This window comes from Aedes albopictus, chromosome 2, assembly GCF_035046485.1.
Source record: "Aedes albopictus strain Foshan chromosome 2, AalbF5, whole genome shotgun sequence".
Lineage (NCBI taxonomy): Eukaryota > Metazoa > Arthropoda > Insecta > Diptera > Culicidae > Aedes > Aedes albopictus.
Genome location: NC_085137.1, coordinates 163,524,819 through 163,550,903, shown reverse-complemented (window position 1 = coordinate 163,550,903; position 26,085 = coordinate 163,524,819). Strand labels below are relative to the sequence as shown.

The following is a 26,085-nucleotide window of genomic DNA, read 5'->3' as shown; positions in this document are numbered from 1 at the left end:
TTAGAAAATTCCCGGATATATCCCTGGAGAAACTACTGGAAAAATTCCCGGAGAAATTCCTAGAGGAATTCCTATAGAACATCCCGGAGGAATTCCTGAAGAAATTCCCGGAGGAGTTCATGGAGGATTTCCCGGAGGCACTCATGGACGAATTCCCGGGGAAATTCTCAGTGAAATTGCCGGAGTAAATCTTGGAAAAAAAAATCCGGAGGAACTCCTGGGAAAAATCCCAGAAGAAATCCTGCAGAAATTGCCGAAGAAATTCCTGAAGGAGTTTCTGATGGGAGTCCTAGATGAAATCCTGGGGAAATTTCCGAAGGAATCCCCGGATAAATTCCTGGCGGATTTCCTAGAGGATTTCCCGGAGGAACTTCTGGGGGATGTCTTAGAAGAATTCCCGGAAGATTTCCTGAAGAAATTCCTGGAGGAAGTTCTTAAGTAATTCCCAGTGAAATTCTTGGATAAATTCCCAGAGAAATTCCTGGAAAAATTCCCGGAAGAGTTCCTGTAGAATGAATCACCAACCATAGACTATCAGACTGAACTTTGTTGAAGGCGGCATCATTCTATCTTATCAGGGTTTTAAGATATAGAAGTTTGAAGATTTTTGACTCTGGTGCCACCTAGCGGACGATTCTTGAACCAAAGACGCCATTGCCAGATAGTTCTTAGCCTGCTGAACAACTTTGTAGAAAACGGCATGCTTGTACCTCATTAGGGTATCGAGAAATACGTGTTTGAATTTTTCAGACACAATGCGCCACCTAGCGGATAAACCCGAAACCTTACTATCAGATAGTTCTGAGCTTGCTGAAGAATTTTGCCGAAGACAGCATCATTCTATCCTATCAGGTTTCTGAGACACGAGGGTTTGAACATGTTTGACACTGGTACCGCCTAGCAGCGGCTGAATCGCGAACCAAAGTCACCATTGCCAGTTAGTTCTTAACCTGCTGAACAAATTTGACTGATGATACAAATGTATGAAAAATGTAATTATTGTACATTCTTGGGTTTTTCCACAATGTTTTGACCAGAAGTATGCTGTTTCTATTCTTGAAGTTTTTTTTTTAATGTACTCAAATTGGTGTTTTTCAACTGACATAGGAACAAAAGTTCACGGGAGAAGGGGGTGGATTTGAGATCCGTAGTTTATGGATAGGACTGTATAACTCTAAGAATATTATTATTTTTTTTATAATATTCAAAGAAGTCCCAAAGAAACTCATCTTTTTAAGATATTTCAAAAAAAAATCTATCCCAAACTTCGTATAAAATAAAAAGAAATAAAAAAAATATATAATAAAAGAAAACAAATTTAAATTCTACAAAACAAATTATGAAGGAAACAAAATAAAACAAAATCATTCAGGATTTTTTTCAGAAATCTTTTTTACTTATTCCAGGAAAAATTGTGCGTATTACTCAATAATATCACAAAAAGTAAATTGAAGAATCCATTCTTGATTATCAAATTTCAGAATTAAATTTAGGAATTTCTTTCTTGACTTGTCTTAAAACTCACGCTTCTCCAATGACTTCTTCAAGAATTTTGCCCATTTTTCCAGAAAACTTTTCACGAATGTGGATTACTACTTGTAGTGTTTTTTACCAATTTCAAAAATGCATAACTAAATAAACGGTCCACAACTTTTTAGATTTCTTCCCTATTTTTTTAGTATCTAACGGGACTCTAATTTTAACATCAAAACATTTTGTAACACTCATAACGGGAATACATTTTGCAAAAGTCCAGTTTTCAAATGTTCAAGTTTACAGAAGTTATATGTCAATTTTCGTTTTTACATACATACAGACTTTTTTGGGTGTTCCAACAATTCCTTCAAACCCCTTTCAATATTTTCTCAGCAGCTTTATGAGAAATAACTCCATTTGAAAACCCTAATCTCTCTTGAATTCTCAAAAAAGAGACAACCGCTAACAGTTTCATTCGCAAAAATTGAATATGTATTTTAATGGTTCTAATATTTCTCAGAAGCTCTTCTAGAAGTTGTGTTAAGGATTTCCTAAAAATCCTGAAAACCATACCCTAAAGGATGCGGACTTTAAGGAAAGAAGAGAATTGTCTGCAGAAGTTCTTAACTACATAAAGAATTTGAATATTTAAAAATTATGAAACAAAAAAAAAGGAAATTTCAAAAATTTGGACATTTTTCGTTTCATTTTTTTAAATTTTTAACAAATAAAAAAACTAAAGTTTAAAATTTAAAGATTTTTAATCTTATAAAACATTCAAAAATATGTCTAATCTTTGTATGAAGTCTGGCTGTGGAGCTCAGAGATTCTCAAAACTTTATCTATTTATTTAATATAATTTAAATGTTTTTCGTTGCAGTCAACGAATATTCAATCTTTTGGTATAAATAGAAAGCTGAATATAATATGTTTCGATCATCTGAACATAATTTTCGCATCCAATTTGTAGGATTGGAGATATTGGCGATTATATAGCCCAATCTCCCTAAATTTGAGTAAAATTTCCAAAAAAATGTATTTTTTGTAAGAAAAAATCAATTGAAAAATATTTTTCAACATCCATTTGAAAAATTAGATGTAAGTCAGTTACTTGAAAATTTAAGCTCAATCGGAGCATTAGTCACGGAAAAAGATATGTATGAAGAGAGCAACTATGCTTGGAAATAGAATAAAAATCTATTTCAAATCGACAGCGCTGTATGGAAAGTCGAAAAAATTTCCGCTGTACTGTATTTTTTCCTTTATATTTTCAAACACAGGGCTTGATTCTACACTACAAATGATCATCAGCTTACCTGATTCAAAATTATGTAAACTATTGTAATTACTTCAAGAAATGCACTCATTTCATTCAGAAATCGTTTCACAAATATGGACCACCATTTAGAGAATTATTGAAAATAGCCATCTACTACTAAGTTTTGGGAACACTTATCAATAATTCTTAGAAGAAAATTCGATTGAAAATTGCTCGGTTTCCGTCAAGGAGATGGACTTTCAACGTATTATCTGCTAAAAAATTCTTGAAAATTTTAGCAAAAAAAAAATTACGAAGAGTTCTTTTGGTCATTTAAAAATCTTAATAAGAACCCTGAACTTCAAATAGATTCGAGACTGAAATATAATAAAACAAAAGCAATATAATTAATATTTTATAACGGTTCTCACAACAGTGCCAATAAAATTTTGTTTTAAATTGTGACTACGCAGGTTACTTCTAGCCAAAATACCAGTACCTACTTTTTTAAATTTGCACAGCCGAGTAAATACAAAACAACCGTTTTGTCGAAAAAATCGAATCGATGTACTGAGCTTAAAATCGTCTTGTTTTGGTGGGATATCGGTTAGATAGACTTTGCTGAGCACACGACTGTTCTGTTTTGAGTAAGGTATGTTTTTAATACTGGTACTGGAATTCTGTTAATCTTGGCCAATTTATCTTGGTCTGCCCGACAATTTTCCCGCAAAAAAGGCCAAACGTGGTCGAAACGTCAGGCAAACTAGAATAAATTGCTTGGCTTTCAAAACTAAGATTGTAAATTTCCTCTGATCAGAATATTTCCAGTCGTTCGTTCATAAATTTTGTTAATATTTTAAAAATTTAAAAATAATGAAAATTTTGAAAATTCTTGAAATTTTTAAATTTAGGAAAAATAACAAACTAAAAAACTTGATAATTATTAAAATGTTTGCAATTTTTAAAAACGTTATAATTTTTGTATGAAGTCTACAAGTGAGGGACAAAGATTCCCATCATAATTTCTATCGAAAGCTTTGTCTTCGAGTTACGATGAATGTGCTACAGAAAATCAAGAATAAAATATAGTGGAACTATTCCAGAATCACTTTTTCGACGATCGTCGTACTAAAAATACTTTCAAAAATCCAAAGAAAACCAATTGGTTCGGTCTTTTTGCATTACATGACTGATAAAAAATGAATAAAAAATATTCCTTTTGTTTCTAGAGCTGCTCCTCGCGCAGCGGTCGCAATGTTTTCAGTGATGCTTAAAAAAAAACAAAAAAAACATGAAGAAACTCCAAAAATAGTGTCAGGATTAACAGCACATTTTAAGTATCAAATGAATTATTATATAAATGTCTTGGCAAGGAATACTTGAAAAATTTATGTGTTTGCGCTTTCTAACATTGAAATTTTATTCTCTCAATTCCAGGTAATTACAAGCAAAAAATACAAACCTTGCAAGTTTAACACCACAGTAAGTACTCTTTAAACTCGCTATGATTCATAGGCTTTAGCCCACTTGAGCACCAATTGATGAGCCTCGTAACCATGCGATCCAAAGATGAAATCGATGTGATTCCACTTCGGATCATCCATCTTCTGTTTCAAAACCAAATTCGGTAACTTCCTCGCCAAGTCGTCCAAGTCTTTGAGTGCCACAAAAGGATCATTTGTCCCGTAGTACAAAGCCACCGGCGCAGTTATCTTCTCCAGAGGATAGTTCGGGGGTGCCACTTTTCCGTACCGCTTCAAATTCTCCTGCTCACCGTAGTCAAACAAACAAAATCGCTCCGACTTCATCATCTGCAGGAAGTGCAACCCCTGCCGCAGTGACGCCCCCGCCGGAAACACCTTCCTAATCCCGTTTAGCGTAGTTCGATTCAGCGTTTCCCCGTGTTCCCCAACCAGCATCCAAAGCCCCATCATCAGCATGTCCTCCGATATGCATCCCCCGTCGATCGCCTTTTCCACGTACTCCATCACACTGCCCACCGACCGCCCACCGATCTCGTACAACCCGATCTGCTCGAAAACCCCGATCATCGTCAACAGCTCATCGTACAAGTAGCTCATGGGCGTCGTATTCTTGGACCAGAACGCCACCGGCGAGGACAAATGCGCACTGGCAATCTTCCCATTGATCTCCGGCAGCATCGAAGCCATCACCAAGAAATTGGTCCCACCTTGCGAATGCCCCACGTAGTGAACCTTCCCCCGTCCGGTCACGTTCAGCACGTACCCAATCATGGCCGGTAGGTCCAGGGTGGACACTTCGTGGAAACTGAAATCCCAGAACTGCTTCTGCGAGGGGTCCAACGAGCGATGCGATCGGGAAAAGGTGTTTCCGCGACCGTTCGCTAGCCACACGTCGAAACCGGCGTCGAACCCGGAGAAGGCTAGGGATTGTCGGGGGCCTAGAACGGTGTACTCGGCGGAGGAACTGAGGAATGAGTGCATCAGGAAGAGGATCGGGCGGCGTGCGTTGGGGATTCGGGCCATGGTCAGGTGGTAGCCATCGGGGGATGTGACCGGGTGCAGCTCCACCGGGTAGTTGTGTTTGGTGATGGTTGATTTCTGTGGGGGTTGGAATTGAAGACGTGAGACAGGGTATTAAATTAGAACTTGTTCACTTACCAGCAGCTCATTTGGATCGATTGCTTGGACGAGAGCCCTTCCTGCCAGCAGAATTTGGAAGCAGCTCAACCAGTTGGACATGCTGCGAGGGTGATTTGTGACTGATTGTATTTTTTCCAAATGGTTAAATACTGGAAATCATTTTTCGGCTGGGTGATTTTGAATGAGTCTCATTAAACTTTGGCTGAGAGATCTGATCTCAACTAGAACATTTTTGCAGTAACGAGCTGCAAATTTCCCTGCAAACAGCAACAGTAATGCTTGTCCGTGGAAGATTATGTAGATAACATTCTGATTTGCCAAGTCGATTGTCCACAATATGAAACAAGAAAGTTTTACACACTTAAATTAAATCGCCGACCTCAGCAAACGGATTGCCGAGAATCCAACAGCCGAGAATCTGGTAATTACTTTCACTGAATCTCGGTAAAAGTTTTACCGAGATGTCGTTAAAATTTTTCCGATATCTCGGTAATCTAACTTTTTACCGAGATCTCGGCAAAGTTCACCGAGACTCGGAAATGGTTTACCGAAATCTCGGTAAAAACTTTACCGAGAATCAGTAAATACTTAACCTAGATATCAGCTGTTGGATTCTCGGCAAACTGTTTACCGAGATCAATTTCTGAATTTAAGTGTGTACACCATCAAACATGCTCGGTGACATCAGCAATAAATTACTCACTTTCTTCCCTACAGTAAATTCTGAACAACAACAACTGTCAAGTTATACAGGTTCTGTTCCTGTTGATTTCTAATTTTCTAAAAGACCGAAAGTGAGAGTTTTTCGTTGTGAACAGAGCTGTTCGAGATTCTTCAAAAGTAAGACTTACTTTTCAAGATATATAAAAGAAAATGATTTGCCTGGAAAACTTTGGAAGGATTCTACCATTAATTCAAAAAAGATATTTACGAAAATTCTAGAATATGATAATTAATTTATACTTTTATTACAAATTATGGAATATGAAATATGCAAAATCTCTTCAAAAAAAATTTAAAATTTCAGAACAATTACTTGTCACTGACTTAACAGCTTTGTCATTCCATCTAAAGACTTTTTTATTTAACAAAGCTTCTAATCGTTGTTTTTTGAAAAAAAAATTCCTTGAAGTTTCTTCTCGAAATCAACACATTTTTTTCCAAATGTCCAAATGAATTTTCTACCAGAACTTTTCCAGATTTCTTCTTAGAACTAATCCAGGAGTTCACTCAGAATTTTCCTAGCATTTGTTCAAGAATACCTGTTTAGATTTCAGTTTTTGAACAATTTCTTCGAGTACACTTTCAGGCATTTCTCCAAAGAGAATGGTCCAATTACTTCAAAAATTCTCCCTAAAACTATTCCGTTTTTTTTTAATCTTTTAAAGATTCTTTCAGTATTTAATTTTGATTTCTCTATAAACTCTTGAAAGAAGTTCTTATAAAATCTTCCAAAAACTTCACCGAAGTAGGTTTAAGAAATGTTTCGCGAGGATTCATCCAAGAAGACTTACTAGGATTCCTCCAAAAGTTGTTACGAAGATTCCATCAAGGATGCATCCAGATGTAGCATAAATATGTCGTCTACAGATCCCACCAAAAATTGTACCTTCGAAAAAATAATTTGATAAATTCTTCATAATGAAAAAAAAAATCTTTAGATTTTTTTAGAGTTTCCTGCAATTTTTTTTCTCGGATTCATTTCTATTTTTCGGAAAATCGGAAAATCTTCTAAAAATTCATCTAGAAACAGCTGCGAAGATTTCTGTAAAAATCTGAGAGTGCAGCTTCAAAATTTTCTTCAAATTCTCCCAGAAATTTATCAAGAGAATCGTCCATAAAGTTCATCAAGAAACCCATGAAAATATTCTTCGAGAAGATCTTCAACAATTTTTTACTAGAAATTTTCAAAGGACCACTTCTTCAAATGAGCATTCTTTCATACAACTCTTCTGAAACTCTTCCAAGGATTCCCATTAAGAATTCTGTGGCGATTTCTGCATAAATGTTTTTCATAAATTTGTCCTAAATTCTTCCATAAATTTCTTCGAATTATCTTCCAGCAGTTCATCCGAAGGTTACTTTTTTAGATACTGTCCTGAGGAGTACCCCTCAAACTTTCCCAAGAATTCCACCCCGATGACACCACTAGAAATCTTTAAGATGATTCTTGGATAAATTTCTTCAGGAATCGCTTTAGAATATTATTCTGAAAGTTGAAGATCTTGAAAATACTGAGAGAGCTTATTCAGAAATTAATCTGAGGGTTTCCAAAAGTTTTTTTTAAAAGAGTTCCTCAATTTCTACTCTAGGAATCCCTCAGTGGATTCTTTCAAAAATTTCCTCGATATGTCTCCTGGCAATGCCATTGAGAACTTCTCCACAAACTATTCAGCCAGGTTTCTTTATAAATTTCTCAGAAAATCACCTTGGAAATTTTTAATAGTCTCCCATTTTTTTAATTTTTTTAGAAAATCATAAACTTTCTTCTTGAATGTTTCAATCTGGTTTTTCGGAAACTCCTACAAGAACTTCTTAAGATTTTTTCAAAGAACTTATCTAGGAGTTTCATCCAGACAATCCTCCAAACATTTGCCCACGAAAATCTGCTCCAACGAAGTTTTTAAACAATTTCTCCAAGATCACTTTCAGGCACTCCTCCAAAGATTACTCGAATTTTTTTTCCAATTCCATCGAAAATCTTGTTCAAAACTTTCCCTTTTTTCCGGAAATTTTCTAATGGATCCTTTCAGTATTAATTTTGATTTCACTTGAAATTGTTGAAAGAAAATCCTCATAATTTCTATAAAAAAGTGCTTATGATGTCTTTGCTATTTTTTTAGAATATTTGTATGAAAGTTTATCTGAGGGTTTCTGTACGAAATGCTGAGAAAAGTTCTACAATTACTTTGGAAATTGGCACCAAAATTCCCATATGATAACGACAGATATTTTTCAAGAAGATTTGCCTGAGGTTTCTCTTCAGAGGTTCCCAAAAGATACCTCCATAGTTTTTTCTTCACAAACAGTTTCTTTGGAAATATTATCGAAAGTTTTCCCAAAGAGTCCTTCTAAAAATTCACCGAATGTCTGTCCGAGCAGCCCTTCAAAATTCTCCAGGGAGTTTCCCAGAAATTCCTCAAAAAATCCACCATTAACTGAGTACTCCAGAAATGTTTCACGAATATTCATCCAGAAATGCCTTAAGTATCTACGCAGATTCCACCAAGGATGCCTCCAGAAATAAAAAATATTTTTCTGCAGATTATTTCTAAAATTCTTAGAAGACATAAATTTATATATTTTTCATTACTGAAAAATCTTCTAAAATTTCTCTTAGACATTCCCGCAAATTTTTTTCTGGAATTTATTTCAATATTTTTTTCTGAAAATCTTCTAAAAATTAATCCAGAAACAGTTTTAAGAATTTTCTTAAAAATCCGCGAGCATATCTTAATAATTCCGTTTAAATTATCCCACAAATTAATCCAAAAAAAAAATCCATAAATTTCATCAAGGATTTCTTAAAAATACTCTTCGAGAAAATCTTCAATTTTTTTTTACAAGACATTTTCAAAAAAACGCATCTTCAGAAGATTCTTGCAGAAAATTCACCAGAAGCTTCACCGAGGATTCTTTTAGAGATTTCTGAAAGCATTTCTAGAATAAATTTTGTTTCTGAAATTTCTCTTTAAATTCTTTTTAGAAACTCTTCAGAAATTTCTTCCAGTAGCCGTCCAGAAGCTTTTCCTAAGATTTCTCCAGATACTGTCCCGAGGAATCCTTCTTTAACTTCTCCGAGAATCCAACATTGAATTTTCATAATGTTGCCACTAGAAATTCTCATTATTTTTCCAGAAATTCGCCCAGAATGATATTCTTTTTTTTTCATAATTTCTGAGAAAATCTCTTCAGAAATTTCTCTGAGGTTTGCGTAAAGATTTTCAAAAACTTCTCAGACCCTTTTTCTAGAAAACCCCTAGCGCATTCATCCAGATTATTCCTCACAAATAGTTGTGGAGCACTCTTTTACAAATAATTCCACGGGTTCATCTGGAAATTTCACAGAAAATCATTCTGGGGATTTCTTCAGCGAAGATTTTTCCAAGAATACTTCGAAAGACACTACTAAATACGAACTCCTCCAGGAACTTCCACAAATATTCTCCTAGAATCATTCTTATCAAAACAAAAGCGCATTGCTTGTTTGTAGAGCAATAACTCAAAATTGTGGATGCCTTCATCCATGAAGAATTCTTAGGAATAAGCTGGCAAAATTTTCAAAAATAATAAACAAAAAATTTCAAAAACATGTTTTTGGTGAAAAATAAATAAAAAATCTGGAGATATCTCTGAGGAATTTTCTAAGGACACGTATTAACTATTTTTTGTGAGAATGTTTATTTTATGGAAAAAGCTTGGAGGAAATGCTTCGGAAATCTTGCAAACAATGAGTGAAACATAAAATCTCTGAAATATCCTTCTAGAAATAATAGATTCAAAAAAAAAATAAAATAAAATAAAAATCTAGATGATATTTTTTAAATTGTTCTACGGGGTATGACTGGATTTACGTAAAACTTGGTAATTTTCGGCTTTCAGTCACAGGAAAGCGTTGATTATTTATTTTTTTTTCTTGAATAATCAACGCTTTTCTGTGACTTGAAGTCGAAGAATTCCAAGTTTTAAAAATGTTTCTTCTTTTATTTATGTACGCCGATCCTGAAGGTTTCTTCTCGGATACCTTCATCAATTATCCACGAAAACCCTCTGGAAATTTATTACAGAATTCTTCCAGGGATTTCTCAAGATAATCCTCCAAGTATTTCAAGAATTCTTCACGAAATTTCTCACCGGATTCCTGCAGTATCCTGCTCAGGAGATGAAATCCACTAGGGATTTCTCCAGGGATTCCACTAGGCATTCCTCCAAAGATTCCTACAGAGATTCATCCGTGGATTTATCCGGGAATTTCTCTAGAAATTCCTCCACGGATTCCACTAGGAAATCCTCCAGAGATTCCTCCATGGATTTCTCCAGGGATTTGTCCTGCCTCCAAGGATTCCACTGAGGATTCCTTCAGAGATCCTACTAGGAATTTCTCCAGGAATTCCTCCAGGGATTCCTCCAAGAATTCTACTAGAGATTCCTCCAGAAATCCTATGGATTCCTCCAGGAATTCTTACGTGGTCAGATTCCTCAAGGAATTCCTCTAGGAATATCTCGAGCGATTACTCCAGCGATTCCTCCAGGGATTTCTCCATGGACTTATCTAGGCATTCCTGTAAGGATTCCTGCAGAGATTCCTTCAGAGATTCCTCCAAAGATTCCACAAGATTTTTCCAGGGATTCTTCCATGGATTTATCTGGAAATTCCCCCAGGGATTCCTCCATGGATTTCTCTTGGAATTCCTCCAGAGCTTCAACTAGGGATTTCTCCAGGAATTTCCCCAAGGATTTCTCCAGGGATTTCTCCAGGGATTTCTCCAGGGACTTTTCCATGGATTTATCTTGGAGTTCCTCCAGGGATTCCACTAAGGAATTTCTCCAGATATTCCTCCATGGATTCACATAGAAGTTTCTCCAGGGATTTATCTAGGGATTCCTTCGGGGATTTCTCAAGGGATTCTTACAGGGTTTCCTCCAGGGATTCCTCTTAAGATTCCACTAAGGATTTCGTCAGAGATTCCTCAATGGATTTATATTGGGGTTCCTCCAGCGACTCCTCCTGGGATTCTACTAGGCAAATCTCCAGAAATTCCACTAGGGATTTCTCAAGGGGTTTTCCATGGATTTATCTCGAGATTCTTTTGGGGATTCTTCTCTAGGGGTTCCTTCAGGGATTCCTCCATGGATTTTTCTGGGGAATCCTCCAGGGATTTCTTTAGGGATTCTTAAGCGATTCCTCCAGCGATTCCTCCATGGATTAATCCAGGGATTCATCCAGGGATTCCTCCAAGAATTCCTCCAGCGATACCTTCAAGGATTCACCTCTGGGTTCCTTCAGAGATCCCACTAAAGATTTCTCCAAGGACTCCTCCAAGGATTCCTGCAAGGATTCCTTCAAGGATTCCTCCAAGGATTGCACTAGGGATTCCTTCAGAGATCCCACTAGAGTTTTCTCCAGCGATTTCTCCAAGGATTCCATTAGGGATTCATTCAAAGATTCCTCTAGGGATTCCTCCAGGGATTCCTCCAGGGATTCCTCCAGGGATTCCTCCAGGGATTCCTCCAGGGATTTCTCCAGGGATTCCTCCAGGGATTCCTCCAGGGATTCCTCCAGGGATTCCTCCAGGGATTCCTCCAGGGATTCCTCCAGGGATTCCTCCAGGGATTCCTCCAGGGATTCCTCCAGGGATTCCTCCAGGGATTCCTCCAGGGATTCCTCCAGGGATTCCTCCAGGGATTCCTCCAGGGATTCCTCCAGGGATTCCTCCAGGGATTCCTCCAGGGATTCCTCCAGGGATTCCTCCAGGGATTCCTCCAGGGATTCCTCCAGGGATTCCTCCAGGGATTCCTCCAGGGATTCCTCCAGGGATTCCTCCAGGGATTCCTCCAGGGATTCCTCCAGGGATTCCTCCAGGGATTCCTCCAGGGATTCCTCCAGGGATTCCTCCAGGGATTCCTCCAGGGATTCCTCCAGGGATTCCTCCAGGGATTCCTCCAGGGATTCCTCCAGGGATTCCTCCAGGGATTCCTCCAGGGATTCCTCCAGGGATTCCTCCAGGGATTCCTCCAGGGATTCCTCCAGGGATTCCTCCAGGGATTCCTCCATGGATTCCTCCAGGGATTCCTCCAGAGAATCCTACAAAGATTTCACTAGGGATTTTTTCAGGAATTCTTCCTTGGAGGTATCTTGGTATTCTTCCAGGGATTTCACTAGTGATTCCTCTCAAGATTCCTTCATGGATTCCTCTAGAGATCCCTCCAGGGATACAACTAGGGATTCTTCCAGGGACTCCTGCATGGATTTATTTAGGGATTTCTCCAGGGATTCCTCTAGAGATTCTTCCAGAGATGTTTCCAATTATTTATCTGTGGTTTTCCCCATGGATTCCTCCAGGGACTTTTTCAGGGATTTACATGTATAGGATTCCTCGACGATTCCTGGGCGGAATACTCAAAGGATTCCACCCAGGATATCTCCAAGGGTACATCCCGGAATGCCTTCAAGAATCTCTGCCTGAATTCCTCTAAGGATTCCTTTACGAATTACTCAGATATATTCTTCCCTTTCCTCCAGTAATTGCATCGGGAACGTTTGCAGGGATTGGACATGGTATTCATACAGGAGATTTTAACATTTAAGTTTGTGTCATATTACATAAGTTGACGAGAGTGAAGTTCTGTTCTTATTTCTTCTGATGATGTTTATTTATAGTAAACTAGCTGTACCCGGCGAACTTTGTCTTGCCTACTGCGTTTTTTTGACGTTTCAAGTTTCTTGCCAAGACCAAGTCCCCGGTCACAAAATGTATGGAAGATCGATTTTCAAAAACTCTCAATTTTTCATGTTTTATGCCTCATAAACCTTCCTTGGGCCAAAACTAACGAAACAAAACTAAGACGACCAAAATCGGACCTTCCGTTCGCAAGTTATGCGCGGTCCCACGTATGCCACTGCATTTTTATATATATAGACTTTCCAATCTACATCTACATCTTGTTCGATTTTTTTCATAAATCACAAGCTTCTGGTAAGCGCTGCTACACCATGCACCAAATGAGTTCAAATTTGCAAAGGATCATCTCGACCACAAAAGCTTTTGTTTCAAGGTATGAATCTTCAGTTTTGGTCTATTCTGGTCCTTTCTAACAAAGCGAGCAACTGAAATGCATTAAAAGCCATCCAACACTGCAAACATAATTTGCCCAAAGATCTAAACCCTTCATATCGCGCCACTTAAAACATTTGACGTGTGACATTAACCGCAGCGACCGAACCATCTGGTCAAGAACGCGATCTCATTTCTACCAGCCAGCAGCCAGCCGTTGTAGACTGACACCTGACATTAGAGGGCCACTGCACTGACAGTCTGCAAGCTGAAAGCCACAAGTGACTGGTGGTAGGACAGACATCAAGCGATGGTCAATCTGAACCCAACGCTCTCGATGTTGGTTGGCTGGAGGCATTACGGAGTGTCTAAATTACACTCTAGACCGCAGCGCGGTCTGGCTATCTGCTTAGGGCGATTTGCTGATGAATGGTTATGAACCCGCGTGTTCAACGCCGCCGATCATGCTTCTGAGCGGGAAATCCGGTATGCGCGCGCGAGCTTTAATCGCTCGACTTCGAATCGACCTTCAAGGACAATCTCGGGGCGACGGCGGTGAACAGTCGGTAGACTCCTGCGGAAGTTGTGAGAATTCTTCGGATTGACCTGATTCCAAGATGTGTTTGGTTTCTTCGGCTCCACGGTCGGTGGGAAAGTTTTTCAATATCTGTGGATCGTGATGCACCTGCCATCCATTTTGGGGGGATTTGGGATTCGACCGACCTCCCACGTTGCTCGGTCACGATCGCTCTCGATCTTTCGAAATCCAGACCGAAGACGGCCAGCGTGGCAGCGTGGACCTGTCACGTCAATTTTCGGGGCTTTTTGCGCAGACATCAAAATTCTTTTGTTCTCACATCACCGTGCGCGCGCACGCGGTAAGGTCCTACTAGACTAGACGATGGTTGCAAGTGGCAGGTTGATCCACTCTCACTAACAGTCCGAACAAAACGCAGCACCGCGATCAACCGATCGATCGATCGTAACGTAATCGATTCTGTGTGCGATTTTTTCCTTCCATTGCAACCTTACGCAACCTTGCTGTCGGACGACCGGCGGCGGCGTGTGCGACGCGAGACGGCCGCAGCAGTTTTTGATCGATTATCGATTTTTATCGTGCGCGCCAATAGCGGCCTGAAGAAACTCGCGGACCGATCGAACCACGCTCCTCGGCTCGCTCGATCGAGTGCACTGATTATAGCGTATGTAGTAAACGATTGCATGATAGATGATGGAGGAGCCAACTACCCTTCCTCGTTGCACCGCCGCCGCCACCGAGTTCCATAGGAATGTCAGTCCTAACAAACCAACGGCTGGAAATGAGCTCCCCTTTCTGAGAGGAGGTCTTCCCTGTTCCTCGTTATAATCATCATCATCAGTGGTGGCTCTGCGTTGTCGTCGTCGGTTGATCGATGATCGGCCGGCGATCAACATCAACAACGAACGAGCTCGAGACGATACCCATGACGGCGCGGCGCGGCGGCCCATGAGCGCCTCTGGGACAAATCTGCCTAGTTTGTAAGTTTATTGCACTTTTTCTCCGACTGGCGTTCGGTGAGTTTGTTGAGTGTGATTGCGTCTAAGTACTACTGGAGTGGATCAGAATTCAAAATAGTGCGACAAAACTGAAAAAATAATTTTCTAAGCCAGTGATATGTTATCGACGAATTGATCAGGAATTTCTGCGAATGCTACTTTAATGGATTTTTGTCGCGATTTCTCTAGGAATTTCTCCGTCAATTTTCTAAGAGACTCTTCCAGCAGTTATCTGAGCAATTCTAGAAATAATCCCTTTAGAAGGAGACGGGCTTGGTGGTCTAGTAGCTACCGCTTCTAATTCGTATGCAGAAGTTCATGGGTTCAATCCTCAACCCGTCCCTTTCCTCCTGTTGTGGTGAATTCTGTGAAACTGGCAACACTGCATGAATCTGAATAATATATTTAGATAGAAAAGTGAGTCTATAGGTATTTAATAGATTTATAAATAAATCATTATTTCAGCATTAAAGCTGCTTAACCTTAACCCCCGACAACTCATTTTCAAAATGCTGGCATTTCGTCAATTTTCATCCGAATTTTTTGAAGTCGCCCTCAATCGATCATAAATTAGTGCAAATTTATGTAACTGTAGTGGCCATGTAATATCCGGAACCATTCCGGAGATATTCCGGATTGTACTGGGGTCAGGAGATGGGGGAGAGGTCTGTTTTGCCAAATGGCTAAAAGTAATTATTTCATGTGGCATTGTGTTTGAGAGTCCTCCGCGGAACTTGTTCCAGGTGTTCCGGAGCCGCCACAGCAGTTGAACCATACTTCAGTTATTTTTTTCTGCAACATTCTCTCGAAATCATGGAGATTAAAACATCGCACGGCATGTTTTACTTGCAAACCAGAAATGTCCCCGATGACACCCCCGTGGAACCTGTACTAGACATTCCGGGGTGGCCATATTAGTTGATACAGACTTCAATCTATCGTTCCTGACTCAGTCATTCGAAATCATGAAGATTGATATGTCGCACGGCATGTTTAGGTTGAAAACCAGAAGTGTCCCCAATGAGGCCCCGCGGAACCTGTCACGGTGATCCGGATGGGTCAACTTATTCAAATCTGGCTATCGCAGTTGTGTTTCACTGTTCGCTACAAAAATTTCGTTGAAAATCGATGGTTCATACAAAATAACACATGGGATAATCACTCTTAGCTATTGTGGCAACCACCCTGACCCCAGCACAATCCGGAATATCCCCGGAATGGTTCCGGATATCACATAGCCACTTGAGTATAATATACTAGCACCTTATGATCGACTAAGGGCAACTTAAAAAAAAATCGAATGAGAATTGACAAAATGCCAGCATTTTGAAAATGAGTTGTCGGGGGTCGGTAACGTGAAGGTTAACTAAAAAACAGCTCTCGATAGGTGTGATTAATCCGAAGAAAGGAAATCCCCTCAACACCTCCTTTTTTGCCTCTTTCTATGTACTTTCTCTCTCTCATCTCAACACATACAAGTCATGTATATTCATATGTTCGATGACTATCGCTAGAACCAGAAACAGATTATAAAAATCCATGTCCCTTCCTTCCAATTTTCACAGCGCAGTTTCTATGAGATAAAGCCTAAGAGATATGGATTCACGCACCAATTTGTGAACCCTCAGCCAACCATATCCCATCAACACTCCAACATCCGCATGAATTTGTGCAGACGCAGAGGTATATTGGGTCAGCTGTGGTTAAAAAAGATTGCAATCATCACTTCCTTGCCCTTTCCTTGATTGACCTGAAGCCTGACGTGGCAGGCGCCATTGTCATCTAAAATAGAAGATCACCAACACGAACACACTGAAGATGCCTGCTAGTTCCCGGCAGATATCTCATTGGTTCCTTGTGTGAGTGTAGCTGGTCTGTGTAGCGATACTGGAGCAACATACATGGGTAGCTATAGCCCTTATTAAAAAAAAATCGTTTGAGAATTTCATCAGAAGTCTCTATGGTCTTTGAAACTCATCCTACAAAATGATTTAAAGTGCCTTCGCCAATTTTTCAGGGATGCTTCCGTCATTTTTTAGAAAAATATATGAGAATCTCTTCCTGCATTTTTTTTCGGCATTGAGTTGCAAATTTCTTTAGAATTCCCATCCACAGTTTCTCTAGAAATTCCTTTAAGGATTGTACTGATAAATTCCTGAAAACATGCATTGGCAATGTTTTTGCTACTTTTTCAGGAAAGTTGCTTCAAGACAATTTTTCGTTGCTTCCTCCAAGAAGATATTCCTGAAGACTCATGTGACAATTCCTAGAGAGATTTTTTTTTTCAAGAATTTTAACTTGGTTTAAGGAATCTTAAAGCACTTTTTTCAGAATTCCTCAGGCAAGTTCTTTAAAAATGTTTCCAGAATGTTTTCGAATATTTGTGAAGACTCCTTTGAAAAATCAAAACCAAATAGCTCCGGCAATTATTTTAGAAATTCCTCCAAAAATCCCTTTAGCAGTTCCTCTACATTTCTTCAGGGACACTTTAATCATTATTACAGAAGATTTCTTTTAGAAATTTGTCTATTTTTTTAAGGAATCATTACGGTAACTCCTTCAGGACTTCTTTGCAGTTATTCTCAGGAATTATTTGACAACGCCTTTCTTCTTTTAGTATTTTTTCAGAAATTCCCGTTCAGATTCTTTTCCATTATTTTTTTTCTTGTTCAATAACTTCTCAGACAATCATTTGAGAATCATTTCGTTTGGAATTCCCAAGATAATTTCAAAGGTAATTTCTAAAAGAATTACTGAAGACATTTCTTCAGAAATTTTGGCAGTAATCCCTACAAGAGTTTTCGGATCAATTCAAAAAGCTATGTCTAAAAATTCCTTAAGGATTTTTTTAAGAAAACTTCCAAGAAAATGCCGGATGAACGGAATCTTTGAAGAAATTTTCTTATGATTCCCTCAAAAATTTCCCAGAGGAATTCCTCTGAGAATTATGGCATTTTTTTGGAATTTCTCTAAAAGTTTGATAGAAGTGTCTTCAAAATTACCTTCATGAGCTCCTCAGGCAATTCATTCAAAATGTATTTAACTTATTCAAAAACTCTTTCTGTATCTTGCCATCTGTATGACTGCCATCTGAAATTTCTTCTGCAGTTTTGGCAATTCCATTATGATTCTTGGGCCATTTTGTTGTAAAACGCATACCACAGGTTAAGTGCCTTCGACAATTTTACGGGAAAAACTCCGTCAATTTTTCCTCAAATTTTTGTTCAAACTCTTTCCAGCATTTTTTCCGAAATGTACAGAAATTTCCTTTAAAAGGTTTACTAGAATCTTGTACCGACTTTACGAATCCTCTAATCGGAATACCCTCTTCGAATGAGTGTAATCAGTTTCGTACCTTTTAATTCCGCCCTAACACTCATTCGCAGTTTTACTCGAAGTTTCCTTGGATATTTGACAGGTAAGTTCCTTAAAAAATGTTCTGGCAATGTTTTTAAAATTTTCTTCAGAATTTTTTTCAGAAAATTTTTAAACAAATACATGGAAGAAAAACGCCAAAATTCCTTCTTAATTTTATTTCATTTTTTTAGTATAGACTCTTTCAGAAATTATAAATACACTAACGATAACCTGCCATTTCAATTTGAGCACATTCTCCAAAAAAGTTCCTTATAGCTCTAATAGTAAACATGCCAACGAAGCAAATAATACCAATTTTGTTGATGTTTCTGATAAAAGTTAAAAAATAGGGCTCTGTAAACAAGATGATCAAAATTTGAAGTTGCACAAAGTAGTCAAAAAATGTAGCATAATAGAATATAAAAAAATCTCACAGATAAAATATTTTATTTCCAAACACAATAAAAATTGCTGTATCGATAATAAAAGATATTTCTCGATTGCTTAGAGTAATTTTTACTGAAATATTTGATCAAGAACCACCATTACGAGCCTTCTCAAAACAAAAATTTTTGTTTTAAATTTCTCAACAACACCAGTAGCAACAAACGTTAAGCAAACGAATGTCTTAATTACTGCTTACTGCATTCGTTTTTATGGTGTGACAAGCTTTGCCATCTGAAGGATCGAATGAGCTGAAAAAATAAGTTTGTTAAGATTAAATGCGTTCAGGAAAGCTAAGAAACTGTGTGGTAGTTCTTATGTTCCGTCGAAAACCTTAAAAAATAAGAAACTTGATCTCCTTAAAAATTTTGTGGAAATGCCTTTTTCGATTTTTCCCAAACTTTTATCATGGCATTCCTTAGACAACTTGTTGAGAAAGCGAATGTGATAAAAATTTAGATAATTTTTGGTATTTATTTATTTATTTATTTATTTATTCCGTTAATTGTTGCAGAGTAAGGCAAATTCCTTTTAAATTACTACAACTAGTTTAGATCAGTATGAATTTCAATTATCTTATAAACTATAATCTTATCAACTATAAACTATTTCCCTAATTTTGCTGTGTTTCTCCATTATAGTATGTAATGCAATCTCGCCTAAATCCATATAGTGTACGATTATTTTTTATTTGAGTTGGTAGCATGTTCCATATAGAAATACCCCTCACAAACAAAGTGTTTCCGTAATGCGTAGAATTGTGGCGCGGAATAATCAGGCTTCTGCCTCTAGAGCTACGGAAAGGCTGCAGTTTCTGATATAAATAATTAGGAGAATCAAAATTCATTATTTTAAATATACACAGAACTGTACGCAATTTCAAAAAATCCTCGAAAGAGCAACCCAGCAACTGATTCTGGAGATGTGAGACACTAGAAAAACGAGTAAGATTATAAACGTACCTTATGCAATTATTTAGTGCAACGCGTAATCGGTTGATGGACCTAGCTGAAGCATTTAACAGGAATTCTGCGCCATAAATAAAATGAGGCAGCACTAGCGATTTGAACAGCTTTAATTTAACATCCCTACTCAACATGCTTGAAGATAGCTTTAATTGGCGTAAACTTCCATAAATTTTGCCGCAAGTGTGACTTATTTGACTGTCCCATTCAAGATCACTTGTTATAACAAACCCAAGATTAACTGCTCTCTCGACATACTCAATTGGATTTCCACCAAGAATAATGGGTGGTTTATGCTCAACCAGACGCGTTCGTGCAATACAGATTGCCTTAGTTTTTTCAACATTTATTGGAAGTAAATTTCTGGTGGACCAGACAAGTATTCTTTCGAGGTCAGCGTTCATTAATCGTACTATGTCATTTATGCCTAGACTAGAAGAGCAGATGTAAAGTTGCACATCATCAGCAAACATGTGTATCTCACAATGCTGAAGTACGAAAGGTAAGTCATTGATGTACAACGAAAACAGCAACGGTCCTAGAACGGATCCTTGGGGTACTCCACTTACTATATTTATTGACTGAGATAAATGCTCATCAATTGATACACATTGCATGCGATTTGTCAGGTAAGATTGTATTAGCTTAATTGCAGACCGGGAAAAGCTAAAATTATGGGAAAGCTTAAGCAGCAGTTTATTGTGGGATATTCGATCAAAGGCTTTCGAAAAATCTATCAATAACAGCAGAGCGATTCCTCTTTTATCAACTACCTTATGAATATCGTCATGTATTTTTAAAAATGCAGTGGTAGTATTATGACCTGACCTGAAGCCAGACTGAAAATCACTCAGATATCCATGGTGTTGAATAAAATCTAAGATTTGCGTCTTAAGGAGTTTTTCAAAAACTTTTGACAAGGCACATAAAATGCTAATAGGGCGCAAATTAGTTATATCTGAATTGTGTGGTTTTTTCCGAACCGGAATTACTTTTACAAATTTCCACGATTTGGGAAATTTACCCGAGTTTATACACAAATTGAAAACGTAACAAAAACACTCAGACAAAAACGGATATACTGCTTTTAGGAAACTCAACGGAATATGGTCCAGTCCCACTGCATCCGACTTGATTGAATTCATTGCAAGAAAAATTTGTTCCACGGTAACATTGGAAAACATAAAACCATATTCATTGATGGGTGGCACAGGAAGCGAAGAGTTGTCAACGGTGAAACTAGAAGCGAATGCATTATTGATATCATCAGCAGAATTATTGAATTGATCGTTATGGCGGGAAGAATTGTAGACACCAACGTTCTTCAATTTCTTCCATAAAATTTTACTAGAGCTAGATCCACCAATGCTATCCGAGATGAAATTTTTCTTAGCAATATTAATTAGATTTGTTACTCTATTACGCAGTCTTTTGTACTGGTTTAAGCTTTCAGGCGATTTTTGATTTTTCCACAACTGATACGCTATATTGCGTTCCATTATGGCATTTGAAATGCCATTTTTGAACCAAGGATTTTGCTTTGGTTTTGAAACTCGAACAGGAACGGAATAATCCAATACCTGTAGAAGGCGCATATTGAAAAAATCCAATGCTACATCAACATCAGTAATACTGTACAATAGCGTCCAATCAATAGATTCTACAACCCTTTGAAGTAACAAGGGATCAATTTTATTAAAATCTCTGTAAAACCGAGGAGCCGACGCACTCGTAGTTCGTGATATATTTAGCGATGCAAAAATTATGTCGTGCATTGAAAACCCCGGAGCTGAAACTTGGTTAAACTTAAGCACAAAATCTGGATTACTTGTAAACATCAAATCAAGGAGAGAATCCCCATCAGGGTAGTAGTGTGTTGGTTCAAGACTTACACAATTTAGACCAAGAGTTTCCGTATAACTGTTGAATTTGGACGCTAATGAACTATTTGTTCTAATATCAATGTTAAAATCACCAACTATCAGTGTCTGAGGATAATTCAAATACAACTCTTGAAGCTTTTCGTATAGTATCTCAGAGCAGTCATTCCGAGGAGGGTTATAGACAGTGCAGAGCAAGAATCTATCGTTATGATAAGAAATTTCAAGAAAAATATATTCTATTCGGTTACTATCTATGTCCATCGCATATTCAGATTTAGATACACATTTACATTTCAAATCGTTTCTATAATATACACACACTCCACCACCTTGGCTATACGAACGGTCGTTTCTTATAAGACTGTAGCCATCAATTGCGATTACTCCATCCGAGATGGTGCCATTAAGCCAAGTTTCAGATATACATATTATATCAAGCTTACTATCTTGAGCGATGTTTTGCAATTCGTTAAATTTACTTAGATTTCGTGCACAAAGGCTTTGCGCATTCAAATGACAAATATTTAACTTGTGTTCAAGCAAAGCACAATTCATTACTATACGAGGAATATTTGAGGACACATTTATGTTTGTGGGAGCAGCAGAACTATCATCCGACATTTAAGAAAATCATAAAGGATGGAATTGAGCGAAAAGGCATTACCCACACAAAAGGAGCAACAGCAAAAACAAATAACAGTGAGCGAGGATTTGAATTACTTTTGGTACTAGGATTTTTCATTAACATCATTACTGATCTGTGGTTTTAATTGAAGGCAGTAAAAAAATATCATCAATCAAAGCTTTAATCAATCACCAGCCATTGTTCCATCTGCATAAACAGCAACAGCAGTCAGTCGATAGCAGCAACAGCAACAGCATGAACAGCAACAGCAACAGTATGAACAGCAACAGCAGCATAACTTTCAGGAAGGAAGAGTACAAGGAGTATAATCAGGAACGGAACCATGGAATCACAGGAAGGAATTTTGAAAAACTTGGTGGTAGGGTTATCTTGATAAAAAAAATGACTTGCAGGATGGAAGAGATCACAGGATATCCTGGAAAAAGAGTCACGGAAAAGTTTTGGTAGGAATACAAGAGTGATCATTAAGGAAAGGTTTTTTGGCTCATTTTAGAGCAGCTCAAATTGATCCATAGAAAAGATCATCTGTGGTTCGGCTTTAGCATCACATTTCACGTACACAACGCCGTCCCTTGTGTAAACAGAGTGTAACTTCCCAGCTTTTTTCAGGTTGATCGCGTGCGTTTTGATTTTACGGCCCAACTCCGTCAGATTCTCATTCAGGTACACTCTGCTGTCAACGTTGAACCCAATATGCTGTAGCGATAGGTTACGCATCTTCAGATACCGAGCGTAGAATTCATCGCGAGCGAATTTAAATGCAAACTGCAGCGCAATAGGTGGTGTAGACCCCGGTTTGATAGGAATACGAGCGAGACGTTTTGCAGTGACGAGAGGCAGTCCACCTTCGGCATAACCCAAGGCTGTAGTAATCAAGCCTACAATGCGATCCAAGTTCTCAGCTATCACGAACGGTACCCCAGAAAGCAGCAGGTCATTAGACTTTTCGGCATACATGATTCGTTCACGATCCAGAACAACGTCTGAACGAATTTCACTAACCGCATCCGAAAGACGCTTCACCTCAACAGAGCATTTCGTTTTGAATTCCTGGATATCGGCACGAAGAGTAGAAATTTCACCCTGGAGCTTGCTGGTATTATCCTCGATGTGTTTGTCAGTTTCATCAAACCTAGATTGTAGCCGGGCAAATAAATCATCCAATGATTCGACACGTCCATCTCCCGCAGTCGATGACAACGATGATGTTGATTTGGTTCTCTCCATTGTCTTCCCACTCTGAGTGAGTGGCTGTTGTTTTCCATTCCCCGATCGAGTAAACATGACTGCTACCGTAGAACAGTTTATAACAAGTCAGCTGAGTACCGTCACAAATGGGCGATGAAGGGACTAGAGTTTTTGGCGATAATCTAGTATTTAACCAATTTAAATCGAAGAACTTGATGCTTTATGGCTTGTAGACACCGTGGTTGAGTTTATGTAACAACTAAAGGGAGTGATGAATCGGTTTAAAACAGGATTTTCTTCAACTAAAACACGAGCCGAAAACTTCACTCGTTATCCACGCACATCCCTTCAGAAACATTTAGTGATAAAAAATGTTGAAATCATTAAAAACCACCTTTGTACAAATGTAAATTTGAAAAATTAAGTTATTTGTTAGAGAACTCGACTGTTCTATAAAATATCAAGACAACTGAAAGGGAATATAAAAATATGGAGTACAATATGCTATGCGCTGAAAGAAGTTGGTGAAAATCATTAGAACAGTTCATTTAATTTAATAAACAAAGTGTATTTATAATTTCTGAAACAGTCTATAACTGCTTGAAGATTGCCTCCGTTTTTTATAATTTCCCCTGGCATTTCCTCTACTGACTTTTCTTAAGATTTCCTCCGAAAATTGTCTCGGCAGAATTTTTTAAATGAATTCTAAAAAATTCGTTCAAAAGTTGTACAACATTTCCTTCAAGATCTCTTCCAACAGTTTCTCATTGAATTCCTTCAGTTTATGTCCTTAGCTATTCTGTCGACAATTTCTCCAAGAGCTTCTCTGAATATTCTTCAGGAATCTTCTGACGGCTACTTCAACTTTTTTGGATTTTTTTTTCAAAAACTCTTTCAGGAACGACTCTGGCATTTTATGGAGCAATTTTCCTACCATTTCGTTTCCCCGACCAATTTTACTCCAACATGATTATTCTGGTTTGTTCAATAAATGTCTTTGGTTATTTTAAACTATTCATATTATAATAAACATTCCGTAGAGAACTCCTTCAGTAAGCCATATGGAAATTCACTCAAGAAAATCTTAAAAAATCATATTAAAATTTCTCCAGGTTTTCCTTCGGTAATTTTTCAAAGTACTCCTCTTGCAATTTTTTCCTCAAATAAAGTATCTTGAAATTGTAAGAGAATTCATAAAAAATTCTGGAGAATTTTTCTCAGCAATTGTTTTAGCAATTCCTCAGGCAATTTCTTTGAAAGTGCTTCCGAAATATTCTTCGCCCAATTTATTCAGAAATTCTTTAGGCGAAGCAAAAACGGACGTCTTGGAAATTCTCACCTCACTTTTTCTAGGGTATAACTTTTTCAACAGGCGTCGTATCGCTTTACGGTCTTCGACAAAGTTGTTCAGCATATAGTCACCTATAATAATACGTAAGGTTTTATCATTTAACGCTTACAGTGCCATCTGGCGGCAAAAATCAAAAACTTAAGATTATTGCATACCTTTGGCCACGTTTTCCCAAACAAACTTCAAGCACTTTGAGCGCCCCCCTTAAGCTTAATCGATTTTGCTCAAACGTAGCTTCTGGGAGTCCAAAACAACCAATTCAGTAGGTAAGACTCTGCATTTTTCAAAACTTTTGTTTTTTACATAAGTGTGGGCCACTCAATACACATGCATAATGGTTATTGGCAGAGGAAGTTATGAAACAATAACTGTGGAAGTGCTCATAGAAGCATGTGGAAGCTGAGAAACATGAATTGTACTAGTTTCGACGTGACACTAACAAGAAGCAGAAAAAGCAGAAAAATAAAAAAAAAGCTTCAGGTAGTCTTATAGTTTTTCCAATTTTCTACAAGAACTCTTTAAAAAAATTCTTCAAGTTTCTCCAGCATTTTTTTATTTTTTTTCTCCTGTTGCATTTTTTTAGGTGATCTTACAGCAATTTTGCTCTTAATTCCCAAAGAATTCATAGGCCATTCCTTGTCATGTTTGAATGAAACATTTCAGCAAATCCTTCAGGAATTAATCTGACAGATTTTCAGACAGAGATAGTCAGTAAATTTCTTCAGAAATGGCTCTCCGAAATATTCCCGGCAAATTTATTTAGATTTGGCTTTGGCAAATTAAAAACAAATATCGCCGACCTTCCATCAAGTACTTTTTTTTTTCGAAAATTTTCTAAAAAGTTCCAGCGTAAGTTACTTTTAGAATTTCCCATGCAATTTATTGAAAAAAATCCATGATCATTCTTCCAGCATAGTTATAAGTAATTTTTCCGGCAAATACATAAAAAAAATTTCTGGTATTTTGTCATGAATTCATCATAAAACTCCATTAGGTATCGAGATAGCAATTCCTTCAGGACTTCTTGACAGCTATTTCAGGAATTTATTCGACAATTCTTCTTTTTTTAAATTTATTTTTGCGGCAATTTCTCAAGCAACTTGTTCAGTTACTTTGCGAATTTCTCAGGGAGCTGTTTAGGAAAATTCATTTAGAAATTCCCCAGTAGATTTTATGTAAATTTTCTCAATGATTTTTCTAGCAGTTTCTTTAACACCCTTCCAAGATTTCCAACGCTAAATTATTCCTTCGAAGAAGTCTTGAAAAATTCCTCCTCCAATAAATTTCTAGATTTCTCTGACAATTATTTTAGGAATAATTTAGAAATCCGGCCATTTCTATACGAATTCATCTAGCAATTTCTTTAAGTTTTGGAAGATTTTTAGAAGATTCTAAGATAATTTTCAAATGATATCCTGGAAGAAATAACTAATAAAATTATGAAAAAAAATTTGCAAGAATTTTTATTGATTTTTTTGGAATATTTGATAAGTTATTGTCCGAAGAATTTCTGATGGAATTTTCTAAGTAATTATTCGAAGGAGTCTTCTAAATGAATTCCCGGAAGACTTTTGAATAAGAA

At 37.6% G+C, this 26,085-nt stretch overlaps 2 protein-coding genes across 5 annotated transcripts in view; one reads left to right on the top strand and one right to left on the bottom strand.

Annotated features, from left to right (window-relative positions):
- The window catches only part of LOC109417137 (lipase 1-like), a 533,887-nt gene that overhangs the window by 239,621 nt on the left and 268,181 nt on the right, over positions 1-26,085 (top strand). The gene's annotated exons all lie outside the window — the stretch shown is intronic.
- On the bottom strand, positions 4,237-5,519 carry LOC109417136 (lipase 3-like). Its single transcript, XM_019691259.3, has 2 exons — positions 5,377-5,519; positions 4,237-5,316 (listed from the first exon to the last, which is right to left on the bottom strand). Exons 1-2 carry the CDS (start codon positions 5,455-5,457, stop codon positions 4,237-4,239), a joined length of 1,161 nt encoding a protein of 386 aa, XP_019546804.2. The 5' UTR covers positions 5,458-5,519.

Coding starts and splice junctions, on each gene's coding strand:
- LOC109417136 (XM_019691259.3), bottom strand. CDS start 5,457: ATGTCCAACTGGTTGAGCTGCTTCCAAATTCTGCTGGCAGGAAGGGCT. Junction 5,317..5,376: donor TCGATCCAAATGAGCTGCTG/GTAAGTGAACAA, acceptor CAACCCCCACAG/AAATCAACCATCACCAAACA.